At 45.1% G+C, this 23,505-nt stretch overlaps 1 protein-coding gene across 3 annotated transcripts in view; it reads left to right on the forward strand.

Annotated features, from left to right (window-relative positions):
- The window catches only part of CPNE8 (copine 8), a 990,278-nt gene that overhangs the window by 912,655 nt on the left and 54,118 nt on the right, over positions 1-23,505 (forward strand). For all 3 annotated transcript variants that reach the window (XM_086967237.1, XM_086967238.1, XM_086967242.1), the window contains one exon: positions 16,259-16,316. In XM_086967237.1, coding sequence (XP_086823363.1) covers positions 16,259-16,316 — 58 coding nt within the window. The remainder of the gene's footprint in view (positions 1-16,258; positions 16,317-23,505) is intronic.

The raw sequence follows: 23,505 nt of genomic DNA on the forward strand, positions 1-23,505 counted from the left end.
CTGGCTGATAGGGGAAGAAAGGTAAAGAATTTTCTGAGACCCTTTATTACATTGAAGCACGAGCCTGCTACTTCACTAGCCTGTTGTTTGAAGGATAATGTCTCGTCAAATTTGATTCCTAGATTTCGAGCCGCCGTGATAGTGCTAGGCGGCGCCTCGGCCTCTATCGGCCAACAGGTTTGGGGGGAGAACAGATTATTTTTACCAAAGGGTAGAATTTCTGTCTTTGCTGTGTTACATCTCAGATGATTCATGTTCATCCACTCAAAAGTGGCCTTCAAACAGTCTCTCAGAGAGCATTCAGCAATTGCCTCGTCCTCATCCAAGATTAGGACTAGTTGGGTGTCGTCGGCATATGCTATTGAGCTGATGGCAAAGGAAGAAATGAGCTCCATCAGTGGGACCATATAAAGATTAAATAAAATGGGGCTCAAACTAGAGCCCTGAGGTACCCCGGACTGGACTTCCCTTTCTTCCGAACAGTACTGCCCTAGCATAGTAATCTGCGTTCTTTGTCTCAAAAAGTTGTTAAACCATTTTAACACGGTGCCTACTATGCCCACACTCCTTAGGCGATGTATCAAGATATTGTGGGACACCGTGTCGAAGGCTGCAGATAAATCTAGCAGGATCAGGACTGCTCTTTTGCCCTGATCCAAAACAGCTCTAATTGTTTCAGTAGAGAATAAGAGGGCAGATTCTGTCTAATGATGGGACCTAAAGCCAGCCTGATTTGGATGGAGAAGATTATTACCCTCCAGGTATGCTGTAACCTGTTTATTAATACAGGTCTCTGCAAGTTTGCATACCGCTGGAAGAAGCGAAATGGGCCGTAAGTTTGATAGTACTGTAGGGTCTTGGATGGCTTGGGTGGACAAACACCTCAGTGCATGTAAAATTTGCACATAGGCAGGCAGAAGAAGGGAAAAAACTGAGGTGACCCTGCAGAAAGGTTCCAGATCCCAGGTCTAACATGATCCCCCTCCAGCCAAATGTTAGGGTCGACTAATCAATACCATGATGGCCTTCCATGCTAAGGCGATAGAATGTGGACAATGGCCCTTTTCTGCAGAGGCACTTGTCAGTTCTATGACCTTCTGAACCTGGTTGGATCCCTCTGTCAGCACTCTCCTGAGCCACTGTATTTATCCATGAGGACCCATTCTCCTCATCTGTGAGACTTCTAACTTTAGCTTGCTCACAGATGCCTCCTAGTTAGCAGACCATAGCCAACAGGGAGATGTGGTCCATTCAGCCCCTTGAATCAGACTTCTGTCCCTAACACAAGGAAAAGTCTGACCATAAGAACAACAAGGAACAGTGGCCAGACCCTGGGCCTTCCACAGCCAGGTAGAGGCCTCACTTCCAGCTTTGGGGATGGCAAGGAGTTGCCCCTTCTTTCTCTTGAGGTTTACCTGACCTCTGAGGTTTACCAGAGTTGTGGGACAATGGCCCCAGAAGTTAGGCACCCTAATTCCACTCTCCTTATGACCAGCCCTGGGGTGGTATCCTGAGACCCGCCTTTCAGCCACTACGGAGCCATATCAAGAGGCTAAACAGGACTTCCAAGGGGGAGCACAACCCCCAAGGCTGTTGCACTGTCTGTGTCATGCAGGGCCCTTCCTGGTGCAGGTCTCCTGTCATCGTTCTCTGTGTGCTCACAAGACAGTACCTCCAGGGCAGAACTGCCCTCACCAGTGCCAGTCTTGGGGAGATCTTCTGGCAGAGCTAGCAGCCCTCGGTCCACTGACCTTCCCACTGTGGCCTGTCTTATCTATCTGGGCCTCCATACTCTCTGTTTGAGAGTAGTACGCCCAGAAACCTGAGCTTTCAAGCCACTCGTGCTTGCCTCCCTTCCCGGCTTTTCTATGACCTGTGGTAATTCTTTTCCCAGATGCAGTCAATTGGCATCTGGAAACTAACTATGACACCCTTCTTGGCCACTTCCAAACTCTGTTCTAGGACACCAGGGCCATAGGGTGGACAAAGTCCTGCCCCTGGGACCGGGTTACCGTACACACCTGGCCGGTGTACTGATCTGGGGAAACCATTCTTTCCACCACCATGGTTTGACTGGCATCCGTATCCCTCAGAGCAGTGACAGGGGTCACATTTACTGTGATCTGATGGAATTGATGATTCCCACCCACAGGGATCACAAGTCCACCCTCTTAAGTCTATCTCTCATCCTAGGGAAACTTGGGTATTTTCTACCCTTTGCTCCTGGGGACTATATTCTCCCTAAGGCCACTCTGTTCCCCCTGTAGAGTTCCCACCAGTGCATGGTTACTTAAGACAGACATAGCCCCCCTGTTTGTGTCCTAACTGGGAACAATCTTAGCACAGGGGTTGAAAATGGTCCGCTGCCAGTCAGAACCCCCCCCCCCCCCAGTTCCTCACAAGGGGCATGGGAACCCTTTCCCCCACCTTATTCTTGGACCTGTCTGTGTCACCTTGGATCTCTCCCTCACTCTCTTAGGGGGAACCTGGACCACCTTTTTTGGGTCACTACCAGGAAACTTGGGAACCCAGGTGCTGGGTGAGCGGTCCGCCTCCTTCACAAGCTCCCACTGAGCTGGGAGTCTTATCAGGTGTAGGCCAGTTCTGGAAAACAACTACTGAACATGTGCTCTCTGGCAATCAGATTGTACATCTAATTGTAAAATAATAAAATCACTTAAAGCGCATGGCCACTTCTCACCGAAGATTCCCACCGCTAGGTAACGTGACCCAGATCCCCATTGCGGCAAGCAGTGACTAGAACATGTCCCATTAGGCTAACCCAAAACAGCCCGATTTTTTGCTTTTTCCGGAACAGTGGCTCTGAAGATTCCTGTCTGATTCAAAGAGGCAGGGAGTTCCATTGTTTGGCTGCCAAAAAGCTAAAGGAGCATCCTCTGATCCGCACCCTTTTGATAATGGGGACTGAAGCTAGGAAAGACCCAGCTGATCTTAACCTTCTAATAGGGACATAGTGCGTAACGTAAGGATGCAGATAATTGGGACCCTTGTTCCCAAAGACCTTATGGCAATCGCACATGGCTTTGAAGGTAAGACGTTTCTCAAGTGATAGCAAGTGTAATTTTTAAAGAGCAGATCCCAAAGAAGACCACCTAGGGATGTGCAGAAACAAAAGGAACAAATGACAGATGGACTGCTGAACAACGCAAACATTCAGCCCCAGTCACTAAGATCTTGGGTTTAATCCATCATTCTTATGCTCACCACGCCACCCCAGTTTGGGCCCAGCCATGTGCAAATCAGTCTTAATCCTTCTTCACATTAGGCCTGGGCAGTGAACTCCGCTCCGCTGGCGGAGTTTGCCGGATTTTTCCTCATTCGTCGTTACGCGAAGATCCCGGAGTTCCCAAAAACTCCACTTCGCTCAGCGGAGCAGAGTTTTTTCCTCGCTCATGTTCAGCAATGCCAGGTTTGGCGAGCGCAAGAAAGGAAAATCAAATTCCTGGCAAGATTTTTCCTCGTTTGCGATGGTCAACATCAAGTTAGCGAGCTTGGAAAATAAACCTCCCGGTGGGAGTTCTCAACACGGGGCGGTCAGGTTTCTCATTGCGAGTGGTTGCGTATGCTTGCGACCGCTCGTGTTGAGAAACTGCCTGTTCTGGTTGAGAAAGCTGCTGCTTGAGTAAAAATCTACTTGAGCGGCAGAAAAGGAAAGCCTGCTCTGTGCAATGTGCCGTTCGCGATGATCGCACATTGCGGATAAGCATCCAGCACAGTGCAATCACCGCAAACACCCTTTTCTATCAGATCCGCGTAGTGCAACTGAGTTTTTTTACCACTTTGCGGAGTTTCGCATACCACAACTCCGCGAACTCCGCCCAGGTCCTCTCTAGACCCGAAACAAGCATCCTTGGCCCATTGTTGACATATCACCCCTCATCAGACAGGCTAGCTTGAATCCAGTGGCACAGTCAGGATGTGACCCACGTCTGGTCCTGCCACTGAGGAGTGCTATGGTCACGCTTCTGGCAGCGGAAGTTCTTGATCTTATCACCCCACCTTGGCAAATGTCCAATGAGCCCTTCCTGGCCTTGAATGTGACGATCACAGATATCCTTTTGTGGGCTTTGGCCAAATCTTGCTCTACCCCCGATCAAGTACTGAGTACCCCTGTGTTCTTATCTCAGCACCCCTCACCTAAAAGCTTGGTAGTGCAGGAGTCTACTCCCTCAATAGAGAGTCCAAACGTGTAGAGACCTTCAGGAAGAAGGTATTTTTTTGCACTAGCTTGGCTCTCCGATCTGTGAATAACAGCTGCCTACTGGGACGCTATTCCACCACTTAGTTGCTATAGCCCTCCCAGGTGTTCCAGATGATCTCTGACCTGTCCTCACCCAATCCTTCCAGGGCGGACATGATGCTGCCAAGTTCACAATTCGGGCAGGTCTGGCTGCAGTCTATTGGTTTTTCACGCAATGCCCAGCCATCTCTTATGGACATGACCTTTGACGGGAGCCATGCTTTTGGTGACAAGGCAGATTCCATCCTAGAGTGGTACAAGGAGAGCAGGAACCCAGTACACTCCTTGGGCTTATTTGCCCCCACCTTACCAACCGCATCAGCCCTACTTTTTTCTTTTGCAGCTTCAACAGAGGTATCCCAAACCGCCAGCCCATTTAGCCCCAGCAAGATGCACAGCAGGTTTGTTGCTTCAGCTGCTCCCATGGTGAGGGTCAGCAAGCCACATGGTCCACTGCCCCTGCAGCCCCACTTACCAAAATCTTTTAGTGTGCCCTTAGTGGAGCACAGCCGCCCAGTGGGAGGCAAAATCCAACGATTCTTGCCAGGTTTGCCAACTATTACGTTGGACAGGTCGGTCCTGCACATTATCTTGAAGGGGTACCTCTTGCTCTTCATTGCCATTCTGTTGCAACTTCCACCATCCCCAGAGCAACTGAAGACTGTCTTCCTTCTTATGTCAGAAAGTGCAAGCCATTTTGCTCAAAGGGGCTATTGAGAGGGTGCCTGCACCAGAAGTAGGTCATGGTTGATATTCCCTCTACTTTCTGATGTCCCAGGATGATGGAGGCCGTAGCTCTATTTTAGACCTGCACCCTGGCAACACAGTCCTTCAGAAGGAACTATTCAAGATGCTCACACTGGGCCAGGCCTTTCCTGCCCTAGAACAAAAGTCAGAAAATAATTCCCCCTTGGGCAATATTTAGCCTAGGCAATCATTCAGCTCACCAAAATCAATACCAACACATAATACATCACATATAACGACAACTGAGGAAATGCAGAAAGAATGAATATAAGAAAGATAGACAGTTTATTAAGACAGATTAAAATCATTAAAGGCTTGTAATCAATTAACCTAACAAAAGCATCTATACATATACATTTAAATAGAGGCAAAATCATTTAACAATTAATCAAAAAGGTTAAAAAGCAAAAGTTTAAAAACAAATCTCGGGACAGAAGATAAGAAAAAATTTGATTCCTATTGACAAAGGGAGAGAATACAAAGGTAGATCAGAGATCAAATACTGATCATTATTCTTTCATCAGTTTTTTGTCTCCCAAAACTCAGAGTAGTTCTCCTTTCTTGTGCATCGACGCGTTTCGGTGGGCAATCAATACATAGCCATCACCTCTAGCTAAGATCACTGAAAAACACGTCCACGGCATCTTGTCGAGCTTTTTGGAAGCTAACAATCTGCTCCACCCATCCCAATCCGGATTCCGTCCTAATCTCAGTACGGAAACGGCTTTGTTGGAGGTCACTGAGATCATCAGGGAGACTTTGGATGTCGGCGGTAGGGCCATGTTGGTCATGTTAGACCTGTCGGCGGCTTTCGACACCGTCCCCCACAAGGCGCTTTTAGCCAGGCTTCATGACATCGGCCTCAGGGGAACGGTGTTCAAATCGTTCACATCTTTCCTTGAAAGCCGCCGCCAGACGGTCTGGGTTTCCCAGAGTTCTGCCGAGATGCCGCCACTGGGAGTTGGGGTTCCACAGGGCTCTGTGTGGAGCCCCATGCTGTTTAACATCTTTATGTCCCCTTTGGCGGCCGCGGTGGAGGCATATGGGGCCCAGATCGTCTCCTACGCCGACGATACGCAACTCCTCTTCACATGCGGTAAAGACCAGGAGTTTGATGGAGAGAGAATTCGGGACTGTCTGGTAATGGTCTTCGACTGGTTCCAGCGGAAGAGTCTGAAGGCCAATTCGAGTAAGTCTGAGGTTTTATTCTTTGGTTGCGTCACCGATCCGGAGTGGCGACACTGGTGGCCGTCCGATATGTGTCCTCCCGCACAGTCTTCATTGGTGGCTAAAAATCTGGGTGTCAAGCTGGACAACCAGGTGTCGCTGAGAACACATATTCTCGGTCTAGCTGGCACCTGTTATGGAATTTTGAAAATGCTTCGCAAATTCCTGCCCCTACTGTCTGTGGAGCACAGGCGGATTACTGTGCAGGCTCTTATTGGATCAAGGCTAGACTACGCCAATGCCCTCTTTCTCGGCCTCCCTGACTATCTGGTCCAGCGCCTGCAGGTGGTGCAGAACTCTGCCGCCCGGGCAATCTTCAGCTTGCGGAGACGAGCTCGAGCTTCTGGGCTGCTACAGACGCTCCATTGGCTGCCTATCCGGAAGCAGATTCTTTTCAAATCCCTGATACTGATGCACAAAGCTTTGTTTGGATCAGGAGCCGGATATCTGCGGCGTAGACTGACCTTCTATCGTCCAGCCCGCTCCTTGCGGTCGGAATCCCTTTTTACAGCGGTGGTTCCGCGGGTGAGGAAGGCCCGTGCGGGGGGGCGCTCTTTCAGCTGTAAAGCTCCCCAGCTGTGGAACTCGCTTCCGCTTTTGCTCCGCAGCACTGCCAATTTGCTCCAGTTCAGGAAGAGCCTGAAGACCTGGCTTTTTAATCTTTAGGTTTTTTTACTGTTTTCTTTTTTTGTTTTTCATTCTGTTCTTGCTCTGTTGTGTTATTTTTACTCTGAGTTGCAGGTGGAAAGTGCCGGGACACTCTTTTCGAGTAGCCGTGCGCTATATAAAAGCACTATAACATAACATAACATAACCTAACATAACCTTCTTCAGGAGAATACAATAAACCATCCCATTAAAAACAAGCCTGCAATTAAAAAAAATATATAAGAAAAAATAACTCATTCTATAAAACAGTATATCCACAATCAGATCTGACATACTGCATTACCTCTTCGTTAAAACACTACAAACATTGTACAGCAACAAGAGACACATAAAGCCATTATTTGTTCATATTCATATGTGTCAAATAACATCATACTTGAAGACCATACAATTTGAACAAGATTAAAGTGTCACATAGAATATAGGCTCAGTAATCACAACTCTAAAATGAGAGTACATATTGCTCATATTATACATTCAAAAGGTTCTCCTAATTTCATTGAGAACACTCAGTGATAAGATGCACCATATATACAGTTTATACACAATACATATGGGCATATTAATATACCGTTCATTGGTTTGAATTCATAGACATGTTTGTAAAAATACCTTGTAATTCGATTGATAAGATTAGGGAACATAACCAATACATAATTCCATACACATATGGCCAAAGCAATGAAAGAACACAGCATAACTTTGTGTTTTCTGTTTAACAATCATACAGCTAAAAAACGCGACCCTTATCTGGTGTGCGCCATACTTTTTCAGGGTACACACAATTTCTCAGCGGTATTCGTGGTACTCTTTTTCCTAAATTTGGAGCGATCTGAAACAGTCCAGAGGTATAAACAACATAAGAACTATTGCCTTCTACTAAAAAGTAGTACTAATAAGATCCAAATGGATAAAAAACACACAACAAGGGCGCTAACCTTAATGGAAAATGTTGTCAGAGAATATCAAGCTAATACGGCATCGGGTATCTTTATTTGTAGCGGGAGAGTCTGTTAATCTGATCCAATCCCAAAAACGTTCTAATAGATAATAATTTTCTATAAAGGATACAAGTGAGAAAATAAAATAAAAATTGCAATTCACCTAACGTTTTCATAGTAATAATATCACCAATTGGTAGACCTATTGGGCATACCATCAATACCGTGTTACCAAGAGATTTCTTTGGGGCAGCATTCAGAAACGGCTCAATTACAGCACGGATATTTATTCTGCAATGCGAAAGGGTCAGGATATTCTCTACAACGAGGCCCTAGTTCAGGTAGCAATTCTAAAAGCAGGCGGGGGGGGGGAACACAGAGCAATGAACTTTAAAAAACGGGAAGCTATTAATACAGAAACCAATACCCTCAAGTACGCCCGCATTGACGAACAGAGATAACTCCCATCCTGCTGCACCTTACCTAAAAGCACGTGGCTAATCAGACGGGGCATACGCCTCCATGCCAGGAAAATAGTTTCAAGTGCCTATCCCACCTATGGTGCTATATATACGCGCGTGTGTATCAGCATCACCGCAATGACCCAAAACACTTACGGGGCAGCACGTACACTGAGGAAGTGCTTCCGGGTTTCTAAAACCATCAACTTCTGGAAAAGCTGGCTACGAAAGTAAAAACTAGACCAGCACATACTCAAGGGATACATATACCTAAAGATACTCACGCATTACGTGTGCTATCGACCCTAGTACATACGTAGTAACGAGACGAAACCCTTCCTAGTCTGCTTCAGACCACGGGCAAAGCAGCTTGTCTATACTCTTAATTAGGAGCCTCAACATTATATTCTATATACCCAATGGAGGCAACAATGCCATACCAGGGGCACCAAAAAAATTAATTCAGAGCTAGCTAGCACCACTGATAGTGCACAGTGTTGACAGGGCACTAGCAAGCGAACAGACACATTGCTCCTTACTAAATATTACTAGAGTAATTAATAAATAATGTTTATTGAAATAGCGCAGCAATCAGAAAGGCACTATACTGAGAACAAACTAAGTAAGGTGTTCTGATATGGAACTAAGGAGAAGCAGAGTAATTAGCCAGATCCTATAATGCGATCCCATTCTTCTCTCGAATTCAGGCCTCTCCTAACAGTATTAAGGTATGAAATATACCATTGCTCCCGTAATTTACGAATCGTTTGGATATTGCCACCCCTTTTACCTATTTTGACCTTTTCTAAAATAAACCATTTAAAATCATTCTCAGTATGACCTCGTTCCAAAAAATGTGCTACTAGGGGTGCGGAGACTTCTTAGTTTTTATAGCCGATCTATGCTCTTGGAATCTAATACGGGCTTCCCTACCAGTTTCTCCAACATAGCCAATTTCACAAGGGCATAGGAGAAGATAAACAACATTTTTACTTTTACAATTATTTAGAGTTCTTGACTTAACTAGCTTGCCATTGTGAGTAACCTCCTTAGATACAACACATTGAGGACAGATGTTGCAAGAACCACATCCAATGTTACCCACTACAACTGAATTATCAATAGTTCTCTGATTGGATCGTGACTCGTCCCTATATGTATGGACAAGGAGATTGCGCAGGTTTTTGTTCTTTTTAAAAGCAAACAACGTTTTTTCAAGTGCTAGCTCTTCATCGTGGTTCAAAATATGCCAGTTCTTATTAATGACATTTTTTATCTGATTGCTAACGTTGTAAAATTTACTGACAAACACAACCGTTGAGAGTGGTTCTTTTATTTTGGCAGATTTGTTAATCAATGCCTCGCGATCATAGACCCTCGCTCTTTTCAGGGAGTGAGATAGCAACTTCTTAGGGTAACCCGTATCCTTAAATTTTCTTTTGAGGACCTCTGCGTGTTTGTAAAAGTCATTGACCTCTGAGCAATTGCGTCTCAGACGGAGGAATTGGCTAAAAGGGATACTTTCCCTCTGTGTTTTAGGGTGAAAGCTAGAAAAATGAAGTCAAGTATTTTTCGCCATTGGTTTAGTAAAAAGTTCAACTTCTAAAAGGCCATCAACTTCCTTAATCGAAATGTCCAGAAAATCTACCTTCGAAGAACTGTAGTGTGATGTAAACTTCATGTTTGGATCACCTATATTAAGCCAGGAAAGGAATTCCTCCAACAGTTCTGTCGGGCCTTCCCAAATGAAAAAAATATTGTCTATGTAGCGGTACCAGCCCGCTACATTTTCGAAAAAAGGGGCCATATCATTCTCAATATGTTTGGCCTCAAATTGACCCACATAGAGGCAAGCTAGACTGGGCGCACATGTAGCCCCGATGCTGGGCCCCTTCAGCTGCTTAAAATACTCATTTGTAAACGAAAAAACATTATTGGTGGGAATGAGTCTAACACATCTCACAATAAATTTTCTACTGGCTCTACCTAGACCATGACACGCGAGGATATCATCTATTACCTGTACCGTGTCCTCTTGGGGAATATTTGTGTACAAAGACTCAATGTCTAGAGTAACCAGACACTGAGTCTCTGCACAGAAAGGTCTTCCTTAAATCGGGGAAACAATGTGGGCTGAGTCCCTCACATAAGCTATGAGGCCACAGACAATAGGTCTTAAAAAGTGGTCCACATACTTACTGATGGGTTCCAGGAGGGATTCTATACTACTAACAATGGGTCTCATTGGTGGATCAGTGCTGTGTTTATGCATCTTTGGTAACCCATAGATAGCGGGAATCCTAGGCTCCTGGTTATCTAGGAATCTAAATTCATCATCACAGATCCATCCAGACTCCTTGGCCTCCAAAAGTAATGCTGAACACTCACTAGTAATGACTGAAATGCTGCTGGCCTTTGTACGCATATAGTGTTCCTTGACATCTAGAAGTCCATACATTCTGCTTTCATAATCAGGGATGTCAAACAACACTACACCACCTCCCTTGTCAGCAGGCTTTATGGTGAGGGAACTATCATTCTTTAGTGAATCTAAAGCCTGTCTTTCTTCTTTACTGATATTAAATTGTCCCGGCCTCTTATCATTATCCAGAATACTGTGGATACCACTTTCTACAGCCACCTCAAACGCTTCTATATTCTTTCAAACCATCCCCAAAGTTGGCCTAAAGGTGGATTTAGATTTCAAGCCAGATGTGTTCTCACGTACCCTGCTTTCAAAAAATCTCCGAAGTCTAACTTTCCTAAAAAAGGAACGGAAATATTTCTCCAATTGAAATTTATCTAGACCAGTAGAAGGCACAAAACTAAACCCTCTACTAAGAATCCTAACCTCAGTATCACTCAAAGTTCTGCTTGACAGATTGATTATTGGTACTCTGTCGGTCGCCAATAGTGTTTGTTGTGGGTCTTCATGTACTCTTGTTGTTGGCTGCCCTAGAGCCTGGATACTGGGTGGGTGTATTAGACTTGTAGGACGCCTATTTTCATTTATCCATCCTGCAGGCCCATTAACACTACCTTCGGTTTGTGGAGGGATAGGAGTATTTTCAGGTTACTTTGCTCCCCTTTGGTCTCACCTGTGCCCCTCAAATAGATGGTGGTGGTTGCAGCACAACATCGGAGGTCAGGGGTCCCAGTCTTTCGCCTATCTCAATGACTGGCTGTTGAAGGCGAGCTTGCACATGGCAGTCATCCACCACCTCCGGACTATGGCAAACCTCCTGTCTTTGGGGTTCACTATCAGCATGCCACAGTCACACCTGACTCCTTCTCGGATGCTCCCATCCCAGTCATTCTGGACAGGGTTAGGTTTCATGCCTTTCCCCCAGAAAGAAGATCCCGAGACATTCAGGCTGTGATCCCGATCTTCAAACTTCTGTACTTGATTTCAATGAAGTGAACTCTAAGGCTGCTGAGTGTCATAGCCTCCTGCATTCTGCTAGGCAAGCATGCCAGGTGGTATATGCGGGTTCTGCAATAGGATCTGAAGTCTCATTGTGCCCAGCTTCAAGGGGACCTCTTTGACCACATCCAGATGTCGGAGGAGACTGAAAGATTTGCATTAGTGGTTACTGGGCTGTGATTGGGTTAGCCGCAGACCTCTCTCCCTACCCCTCCCATAGTTGACAGTGATCACCAATATGTCCCTTCTGTTTTGGGGCAGCCATTTGGGAGATGTAGTTATCAGAGGCTTCTGGTCTCAGACGGAGGCACTGCTCCATATCAACCTCCTGGAGGTGAGGGCCATCTGCTTCGTGCTAAAAGCCTTCCTTCCATCAATCAAAGGCAAGCTGGTGTTGGTGCTTATGGACAACACTACCACTACATGGTATTGCAACAAGGAGAGCGGTGTTAGGTTTTGGGTCCTGTAGTAGGAGGCACTATACCTCTGGTAATGGCTAGACCATCAAAGAATCTTCCTGGTGATGAACCACCTGGCAGAATCTTTGAATGCCAGGGCGGAAAAGTTCAGCTGACGAAGCCTTGCAGAACATAAATGGCAGTTACACTCACAGGTGGCACAAGATCTCTTCTGCAAATGGGGAAAACCTTGGCTAGATCTATTTGCCACCACCGAGAGCATGCAGAGTCAGAAATTCTCATATTGGAGTTTTCAAGGAGTCTCTCACTAGGAGATGTATTATTCCCATATTGGAACTCGGGATTCCTGTGCCTTCTCACCAATACCACTCCTGCCCCAAGTTCTGAAGAAGATAGAGAACAACTGGCAGAAGTCATCCTAATGGCCTAAGATTGACTACAGAGAGTATGGTACCCAGGACTTCTGACCCTCAGAATCTGCCCTTTGATCTGGCTGCCTCTCAGGGAATAACTGCTGTCGCAGCAACGGGTCAGGGTTCTGCTCCTAGGCCTTTGTAGACTCCGCCATCTGATAAAGATATCTAGCTGTAGATTCCTTACTTTAGAATCCTCTGGAAAGAAAAATCTGCGTGCCGGCAGAGGGCGTTGTGCAACACTGTATCGACGTTGTCGACTGGATACGATGTCAATAGAGTCCATAAAACTCCCACACCGACGTCAACTCCTTTTTTTCAGCACTTGCAACACGGATCCGGAGAGGTTAAGGGCCGTTTTTCAGGCCCATCTCGACATCTTGTCTAGTAAACAGTGTGCTTTTTCAAGCAACATCGTCTGTGTTTAAACCCTGAGGAACTTGCAATAGACAAATGTCAATCAAGGATCCGCATACTGTATGTTTGTGGTCCCTCAGTGAACATGACTTCGAGGACTGCAGTTCCTGCAAGCGTCTTTGACCAAAGTAATTGAAAAAGCACTACATGAAACTCCTGATGGCGTGCTTTTCTAAAAAACTGAAATAAGATCCCAAGTCTAGGAATATGCACACTGGAATTAGCTGTTGGGGTTGTGTCTGGGAGCACAGCCAGCCTCAAAAACAACTGATGTTAGTGTGGGAGTAGCACCTATATAGGCCCTGCATGTCATTTCCAAAGCAGGTGGCATCATTGCAGAGCCATACGATGCCACCTACCAGCTGCAGAGTTGTTGTCCAAAAGTTTCCAGATCCAGTCTGGTGCCTAGGGAATAATCAAAAGATGAGGAATCTGCAGTTAGATAGCCACTACCGGAAAGAGTGTTACTGAAGATAAGTACCTTTTGATCAATCTCGTTTCCGATTTCCGGTTGAGACTCCAATCACGCAGTTGATCCTGATGCACCTCTAGTTCCTTGGGCAACACCGCAGCAATTTGTGGCTTTTAGGAAGGCCATGCTGTGTATCTCTTGCCCTCTTCTGTCTCCTTTGGCACACTTTCGGGCCCCAAAGGCCTCAAGTATCCGCAAAGGCTCTCAGCTTTATTACCGCTCGCTTATCCATCCATGGTGTTGTCTGAATCCCTTGAAAGCATCACTGGTTCAGCACAAGCAACGTATCAGACTTCCAGCCCAATTCTGAGATCTGTGTCGGTCCCCCTTTCATCAATGCTGGCCGACTCTAGAGGAGGATCCTACTGACTCCGATGTCCAAATCCGAACCAACATCAACTCGATCGCAATTGCGATCCAAATCACATACAGCACATCTGTTCCCCATGCTGTCTGAATCTGATCCTATGCTTCCACTGCAGGGATTCCCTCAGTGGCATTACTGTTTTTCTGGGCTCCAAATATGACCAGAGGACCATGGTGGGGATGGGGAGGATTTACTTTATGCCTTTATGCCTCGGGAGCTAAATATCTCCAAAGGAGGCTTGCCTGTTACCACCCGGCCCGATCTCTGAGATCTGAATCATTGTTCCTTGCTGTGGTTCCTCGAGTAAAAAAGACCCGCATTGGAGGTCGTTCTTTTAGGTTGCGGGCACCACAGCTTTGGAGTACTTTGCCCTTGGCATTACGCAGCACATCTAATTTACTGACTTTTAGGAAGGGCCTCAAAACATGGCTCTTTGCCCTTTAGTGCGCTCTTTTTTTTCTATTGCTGGGTCTGTTTTTTCTTTCTGCTCTGTTTTTATTTCACTGTGTTGTGTTTGTCTGTCTCTGGCTGTCAATAAAAGCGCCGGGACACTCTTTTGGAGTAGCCGAGCGCTATAAAAGACTAAATTAACATAACGACATAACAACATAACATAACTTTTCAATTATGATGATGACAAACTTAATATACACTTAAAGGATGTCAGTGGGTTTAATTCTTCCACTGACACAGTTGAAGGTTCTTCTTGGGCCCCCAAAGGAGGAGATTGCTTCCTTTTCTGTAGTAATTCAGTGAGCAACTGAGGTAGTGGACTTTCAACTGAAGTGAAGACAAAAGTCCTTAATGCGGTTTTGCAACCTGGGCCAGCCTCATCTGAGCCCTTGCTTCAGTTCAGTGAAGCCCTTACTGAAGCCTAAAGGGACACTTGGTCCTATCCAAGGTCATGTCTGCCAGTAAGTAGGAAATGCCCTACACCACCTTTTTTCCAGACAAACTGATGCTGAGGACCCAGGCAGGCTTCTTGCCGAAAGTTGAGACTCCTTTCCATGTTGAACAGTCCATCACTCTCCCAACATTCTTTGCCGTACTCACCTCCTCGAAAGAGAAGGAGAGGCTCAATCAGTTGCATCCCAAAAGAGGTGGTGGGGTCTCTGAGGCAAAGGAAGAGAAGTCTGTGCAGAAAATGATTGTCCATGTGGATAGACCTATGCATTAAGGTTTGCTGTGCATTGGCCAAAAAGCACCCTCCGAAGATCTGAGAGCTCATTCCACTAGGGCTAATGCTGCTACCACTGTGATAATTTATTAGAAACAACAGGAGAAACCCATAGACCTAAATGAGACCTGGATGAATTGTGGTGCCATGCAACAATGTCTCAACAGGTAGCAATTACTATGGAGGACTCAAGAAACAAATAAATTAGTAAAAAAGGAATGGACGCACCAAACATTTCAATGCTGCGGTTTGCATTTTCAAAGTTTCTACAAAGAAAAGCCTAGTAGACAGCATCAAAAATGATTTAGGTAATGTGCAGTGAATAGATGGCGGACATATAGTCATCGTGAATAAAACTGTGACTGGCGCATGTGGAAACACATAACACAAATGATAAAAACAGAGCGAGGTGCATCAGTTTGGACTCATGAAGCATGAAACTTGAGGTCAGAAAAGTAATTTACTTCATGTTATTGGTCATTTGAAGTTAAGTCTTATGAAGGTTGTCTGCACTGTTTCTTCATGATTCTCTGTTAATTTGTTTGTCTAACTCTTCCATTCGCACCCTGATGCTTGAGGAGCTGGCGAGCTTAGCAGTTGCTTCTTTTACAACCTTTTTATGTACAATAGAGGTTCCTCCATACATCTTTCAGTCCCGAAACCCAGATTTATCGGGCACTGTTGTAAGATTCATTCAGATTGTTAGGGATGAAGAAGTTGCATACTCGGAGAAATGAAGGGCCTGATGTATTTTTTGTTTAGTTTGTCACAATGGAAATATTGAAGGGGCCTAAGTAGTTATTGAGTGTAACGTCTAGTGGCGGCAGGTCACATAAATGTTTTTAGAGTGTTTTTTGCTTCCAGGGATAATTGATCAAGGATGAGCAGTTTTCACAACAACATTATTACCCACTGAAAAGTAGTTTGTTTTTAAACTTTCACAGGGTGATCGAGGCAGTCAGCAGTGGTGTTTATCACCTTGTAAAATAGCTCGGAGGAGGCTGTTACTTTTCTGTAGATAATGTTATTAAATTCATTTCTATTGAGAATGGATTGTGTAGTTGAGAACTATGAGAAAATAGGGATTTGGTAATGTTATATATGCTATTAAAATAGAAATCTAAAAAGTAAACATACATGAAAGGGACTGAACTTTGGAGATTTTTAGAAAATCTAGTTGAAAACCAGCAAGATACTGAATTTGCAATAGCATAATAAATGGTAAGGTGACATACAAATATTTTCTTCTTTTTTCCTTGAAAGGCCTCAAAGCTGCCAATGTCGATTATTATAGTAGGAGTTGGACCAGCAGAATTTGATGGTATGTATCATTTATTAATCTACGTATTTAGAGTATAGCAAGCTGCACTTATCAAAGATAGCATTACACATAACAAAACATTATGGTTGCAAATAAACTTTAAAGAAAATGCCCAATTTCCGGCAGAGCATATACGTTCGACATCATTGACTTGTGAAATTAGTTAAGAATGATATAGCCAAATGAATTCAGTATGGAATTAGTTTCCTATTTTGATAAAGAGTCTCTGTTTTCTTTAATTTTGCCCTAAAATTATGTCATATGCTTATCATGCTATATGCTACATTTTGGTATGCTAGCTCAAATTCACCACCACCTCACCATAATCCTGTGTGTCTGATCATTAGTTTAGATTTTTAAAAACAATATCTCAACCGGATTCATTAAGAGGGACAAGTAATAGTATATGTACAAGATATTATGAGAAAGCAGAAAAAAGGGGAGAGAGACTGTAGATTTCAGTTTTTTAAAAGTGCATATAGCATCATATATTTGAAAACACATTTCATACAAGACAGTTGGAACAGCACTGTAGGCATAAAATGCGGTGGCAACCCAAGGGGGCTTTGTGCACTAGTGTTAGTGAAGCAAAGAGTGACGGCGCGAGTGACAAGTGGGTGAATACAGTGAAGGATCGAAGGTTACAATGTGACAGAAACACAATTTATACAAAGGCAATGGTTCTTCCTCAATCTTTTCGATCCTATTTATTCAGGATCTTCATCAGGACCGGGTTGCCAGTTCGGGAAGTTCTGTATGGGTAGGAAAGGAACGGTAACCGTTAATTTGGATGATTAACAAATCCCTACCTTGTGGCCTGCCACCACCACTGTTGAAATCGCTACTACAATGAAGACCATCCACTCAGGGGCTTCATCTGACCCTTGCCTCTACCATGCCTTCATTAAAGTGCTCTTATCGATCAGCAAAGCACTCACAGCCATCCTCAATACCCCCATCAACTCAGCCACATTCCTGGACAACTGGAAATATGCCACAGTCATGCCCCTTCTCCAAAAAACATCTGCTGACCTAGCCACACTTTCCAACTATAGACTCATGTCCCCCTTACCATACTGGCAAAGATCTTGAACAAACTAATCAACTGATTCTTCACCAACCATCTCAGCAAACACCAGTTCCTCAATGTCACGCAGTCTGGATTCAGGCCGAGACAGTACAGAAACAACATGCATCACAACTACAGATGGCATCCGCATCATCCTTTACAGAGGAGACACTGCAGCCCTCATTCTAGTGGATCTCTCTGCAGCATTTGACATGGTCTTACATCCATCCTCATAAGGTGCCTGCATGAGATTGACAACTATGGACCCCCTCTCCGCTGGATCTGCTCCTTCTTAATGGATAGAGCACAAGCTGTCAGCCTGACACCTTACTCTTCAGAAGCCCACAAATTTATCTGCGGAGTGCCTCAAGGTTAATCGCTCAGCCCTACCCCCTTCAATACATACATGATCCCTCTATCCAACTTTGTTTTTTTTTTTGAAAACCTTTATTCAAGAAAGAAGGAGATACATGCGCAGGCCCACAACCACCATGGCCGGCCGCAAAAAACAATCAATAGAAACAGGAGAAACTTAGGCCAATCAGCAATCAGGATAGTTCAATGTACACCAGACAGGGCTGTGAGGCTCGCAACTCAGGATATGAGGTTTTCATTTTTAAATTTTAAAAGAAGAGTAGGGGCTGCAACAACAAGGACATCACACCTTACATAAGAAGTACACAAAAGAGACGAGGGGGACGTACCCCATTTACAGTCGGAGATAGGTTATGACTACAGCAACTATGTAAGTTAGGCAGCCGCGGTGGTTAGACTGGACAATAAGCAATATTACAGAAAACAACATTCCTAAGTACTACCCAGAGAGCCCACCCCCCAGGAACAGAGAAACAGAGGTTCGTTAAGATTCCAGAAAAAGAAAAAAGGTGGAAGACCAAGAGACAGCCAACCCTACCAAAGAGGAAAGAACCCTCCCAAAGCCAGAAAAGAGCGATAGGGACCATAGAACGAAACAAGCTAAAATAACAAACCCCCCCCCCCCTACACCCACCACCCTGCACCCCTGTAATGGCTACGGCCTAACCCACTAACAGCGTGCCTGTCGCCCCGGAACTGCCCCACAGAAGGGAAAAAGTACAAGAAGTGGAGGAGGATAGAAACAGACACACTCCCGGACACCCGGTACCCCCCGCCGGCAGTGACCTCCCCAAAGCACAATCATCGTCAATCAAGGCAAACATTCAGCATTTCCACGGGGAGGACAGTCACCAATAAGTAACCCCCCCATCCCACCCCAGGCCCGGTGAGATACTCGGTGCAATCCCGGCAAAAGTGAACTGAGCAATCCCAGAAAAGTGAGAGCAACCCTGCAAGTATCACTGGGAGATCTATCGCCATAGTCACAACAAATGCGATCAAAGGGAGCGTCTCAGGTGGTCCAAAGCAGTGGCAAGGAGCAAGAACAACTCAAAGGCGGAATAAGCCCTGACCAGTGCAAATTCGTTCCAGAGCACGTGTTAACCAAGCCACAGCCGACCATAGTCAGACAGAGCGTCCATGGCAGTCCGAGGCATTGAAGATGGAACAAAGTCCGGACACAAAATGGCGGTCTCCGTTATATAGACGGGCCGGGACGAAGAAAAATGGCAGTCCCCTCCGACAGGACCCTGAGACTCGGCGTTGACGGTCAGACCCTCCAACGACGATATTCCATCGGATGGGAAACTTGAAGGGAAGACCAGGCACTGTGGCGGGTAAAGGAGGAATAAGTCCGACTCCCAAAGGAGCGAAGTCGGGCTGCCGCTCGGGAACCTCAAGATGGCGGGTCAAATCGTTCGACTGGACCACGGACTGCTGTTCAGGTGCTGCAGCGGCAGTGGCCGGTCGCAAGCAGACATCATCCAGTTTTGCCACCAGGGAGACATATGTGACCGTGAGTTGTGAGCGGAGCGCCCCAATCGCTCCCATTACAGAACTCAATGAGTGTGAGCTATCCATCTCCTCCATCCCGGGGCCCAAAGGACGGAGGGGGACACAATCTCCAGCCCACATCGCCGGGCTCCGGGCACACATTTGGCTATCTCAACCACAGGGGCGCCCCAAACTGGCACTCTCAACACAGTCACCGGCCGTGGGTGCAGCCCGCCAGCCCCCAGTCCGGGAAACGAGGGTCAGGCACACAGCCCCCAGCCACGGTGCAGGAGGATCGCAGCACGTCACAAAGGCTCTTCTCCGGCACCATCAATCAACAAGGTCACAAATTGAAAGTGGAAAGAATTTTTACAAATCCGGGTGACCGGCCCCAATCTCGGTCCCACAGCCGATGTTGATCAGTTCCCGCTCGGACAGTTCAGAAATCGAGGTCCCGGCGGCAGCCCCGGAGTAGGCCGAAAACGGGACACGACATAACTCCGTCGCTGACGAAGGTAGGAAGTCCGGGACTGCACCGTTGGCATCAGGTAACCTTCATACATCCAGGCATGGGGCGTGGGTAGAGGATAAACAACAGGATAGACGAGCCGCCGCCGGAGGTCGGCGGAGCCGGGAGCTTATACGGCCATTCCCCTCTAGCCAACTTGATCCATACACACAACATCAACATCCTCCCCTACACAGACAACATGCAACTCATACTCTCTTTCTTGGACAAGACCCCTAACACATGGAACATGTTAACTGCCTGCATGACCAAAGCCACTAACTGGGTGAAAGCCAACTGTCTCAAGCTGAACTCCAGCAAGAGAGAAGTAGTGATCTTTGGCAAGAACACATTATTATGTGACTCCAACTGGTGGCCAGCCAAACTCAGACCCACACCCGCTTCCAGATCCCGTGCCAGGAACCTCGAAATAATCATCAACAGCAAACTGGAGCCAGAAAGCCTTATTTTGCAGGCTTTGGCTAATAAGCGTGAACAGAACTCAACTCAATCCAATCATCCTGATAGAGAGTTGAATAAATGAGACCCTGGTCCAAAAAAAGGTTTGTTTCTGGCTGTTTAGCTTTGCATTCAGCTAATATCACCTAACTCCAGTCTTACTACACTCATGTTTTATGGGGAGTGGCAGGCTTACTGGTTCCATCACTTCCAGAACAGAGGAGAGCCCAGTTGAGGAGCTTCTCCAATACAGCATAAATGCTTCTGGAAAGACTATTCAAATATGTCTAAATACACTGGATACTGTGTGTTGTTATGTGGGGTCCTCTGTTGTTTTGTCATATGTACATGCTCAGCTGTATGATATTCCTTTTGATGGACAACATCTATTTGGTTAAACACCAGTTGCTTCACTTGAAAACTTAAAGCAAATATGTGCTACAGTGAGGACTCTGAGACTTGCTTCACCTTCCTGAAAGTTTCATAATCAGAATTGATGAACAAGGCGCCTTCCTTATTGGAAAAAGGAGGTACAGAATAGGGCTTGCCAATTCATTACTTTGTGCCATTATTTTCTTATTCCAGACAAAGATAGATGCTTTTGACTGATAATAGATGTTTGGTTTTTAAACATTAATAAAAAAGAGAGGTTCAAAAGGTTCAATTTGGTTTGGATGCTATCTCTAGCCCTTCAAGATTCCTACTCTCATATTACACTTAACTAGTTCCATAGGCAGAGTGTGAGGCTTGCTGTAGGCGGCATGCATTATAAGGTTAAGGTGATCCCTTTCAGCCTGTCATCGTCTTCAAGAGTCTTTCTGAAAGTCATGGCGATAGTAACGGCACATCTGATGTGATGTTCTATAGAGATATATTTATCTGATAAAAGCCAACTTACCTTCTTCAGTATTCAAGAGTATCTTAGTTACAGTCAGTCTTTTGTCAGAGTTGGTTCACTCTTTAAATTGGTAAAATACTGTCTTAATTCTAGCCCAGTCTATTCAATGTGTAATGGATGTTTTGTGCAAACACTGCATGAGGGCTTTTCTTCCTACACAGAATATTTTAGCCTTAAAAGATCTGATTCTCATGTTCAAGGACAACCCTCTTCAACCAGCCTGGTCAGGGTGAGGTTGTTGCGACTGATGGCTTCTTGACTGTTTTTAGTGCCTCAACAATGTTTGGAGGAGTGACCCATTCAATGAGCTCTGCGTCATCATTGAAATCAATTCAATGAAAGTCTAACAAAAAATGTAATGAGTAGTCCTCGTGTTGAGGCAGATGCAAAGGTGGGAGTTGGAAGAGTACCTGGGAAGAATGAGAGAGGAAAGTATTATCATTGTCCATGACTGGAGTTAACACTAGCCACAGATACATATGCATAGGAATGGGAGGCTTATTTGCAGAACCTCACATTCACTGCTTTGTGGTCAGAACAGGAAATGAGTCTTCACATAACTGTTCTAGAATTAAGGACAATCAGTTTAGTATTCAGAGCCTTTTTTTCCTTTGGTACAGCACTACCAGCTGCAGGTTTTGATTGATAATTCCATGGCCATTTGGCACATCAACAAACAGGAGGAATGAGGTTGCATCCCCTTTGTATGAGGCCCTGTATCTTTGGTTCTGGGCTGTAAACAAGGGAATAGGCTTTCAGAAGCTCAACTAACAGATAAAGAGAAAAGACAGTGGACTGCCTGACCAATGTGATTTTGGTGAACCAGGAATGTCATCTTCACAGAGTTGTAATGACCAAAATAGTCAAAGTTAGGGGGAATACTAGACCTTGATCTGCATTTTGGCCTCAGTTTTGCTTCAGAGAGTTCCTGCATGGAGAGCCGTTGGGGATGTTTTTCCATAGAATGGTCCTGCAGTCTCCATTATACATTACCACGGGTTCATCTAATGCAAAGGGTCATTCGCAAGATTTTCCTTCATCGAGCAAAGGGGATGCTTCATAATAACTCGCTGCCATTGATATTCAGTGCATCTTTGCCTGCTTCATACTCTATTGTGGTCCCTTCATTTGTTTGAGGGCTTACTATATCAGTAGGAGGGAGCATATTTCATCCAAACCTCAGGATACTCATCTCAGTGACTGGCCTTTGAAAGATAGACTTTAGAAGATCATAAGTTTCTTCTAGAGGTTTTATAAACCTTGTTATTAGCACATAGGCCTTCTATACGTGCAGTTTTTTCTCACATATGGTCTTCTGTTGTCTATCAGTGTAGGGGTTCCTCTGTTCATTCTTCACATGTGCAGGAAGTTCTTTTTCTACAATTTCCCTTTCTTAGCTGAAAAGAAGATTAATACAAAGATAGTTTAATTTTTTGTATCTACAAAAAGTGACTTCTTAATTTTCACCTACTGTCGAAGGGATAGTGTTTTACAAGCTTTGTCTGCTTCTCCACCATTTTCCCCTTTTCGAAACATATGTCACAGCCTATTACTTTGCCTGCTGTCATTTCATCCTCCTCGTCATTTGCTGGATAAGGAGAAGTTACACAACCTCAAGCCTAAAGGGGCTCTGAGTTTTTAAGTTTTTATATTCAGACAACCTGTGGTTTCATTTTGTTTCATGGACATAAATGGGATCTGCTGTTAGGGAGCAGATGACGTGTTGCATGATTTTTCTAGAGGTAAAGCGATATTACAAGCTGTCTGCCAAGCTCCTCCCAAGGTTTTTGGCTCATTCTTTGACTGCAATCTTGGCTCTGTTTAGGAGTGTTCTAGTACAGTTTATTTGTAATGCAAATTCCTGGTCTTGTCTTCAATCTTTCTCAAAACAGTCTGTCTCAAATCGCATTTTGGCATTGTAGTTCTTGGAGTATTGCTGAGGGGGACAGCTTTGGGAGTATTCAAGTAAGTTATATGTTGATTTAATATCCGTTGGATGAGCTTACCATTGTTAACAATCTAGTAGATATGAGCACTGTAGAAGCTGACTTCTATCTGAATCAAGACATTCAAATTCATGTTAATCAGCCAAGGTCTCATTCATCCACTGAAGACGAGACACTGTAAAGTCCTTGAGTAGCAGCTGCTACCTAGTGTTATTTAATCTGTATCTGTTTTAGTAATTCTGTAGCCTGAACAAAGCTAATGAGCCACAATGTGTGGTACAGTTGCAAACCCCACTAGCAGATAGTGAGGGGGTAGGAAGATAAGTAGAGGTGACAGGATAGAATTCCTTAATGGGGTAGTTTTGAAGAGGTCAGCTTTAATTTTTTTCCCCTGTATGAGCTGATCCTGAGCTGATCTTATGTTGATGAGGATGTTAGTC

Source organism: Lissotriton vulgaris, chromosome 1_1 (genome assembly GCF_964263255.1).
Source record: "Lissotriton vulgaris chromosome 1_1, aLisVul1.2, whole genome shotgun sequence".
Lineage (NCBI taxonomy): Eukaryota > Metazoa > Chordata > Amphibia > Caudata > Salamandridae > Lissotriton > Lissotriton vulgaris.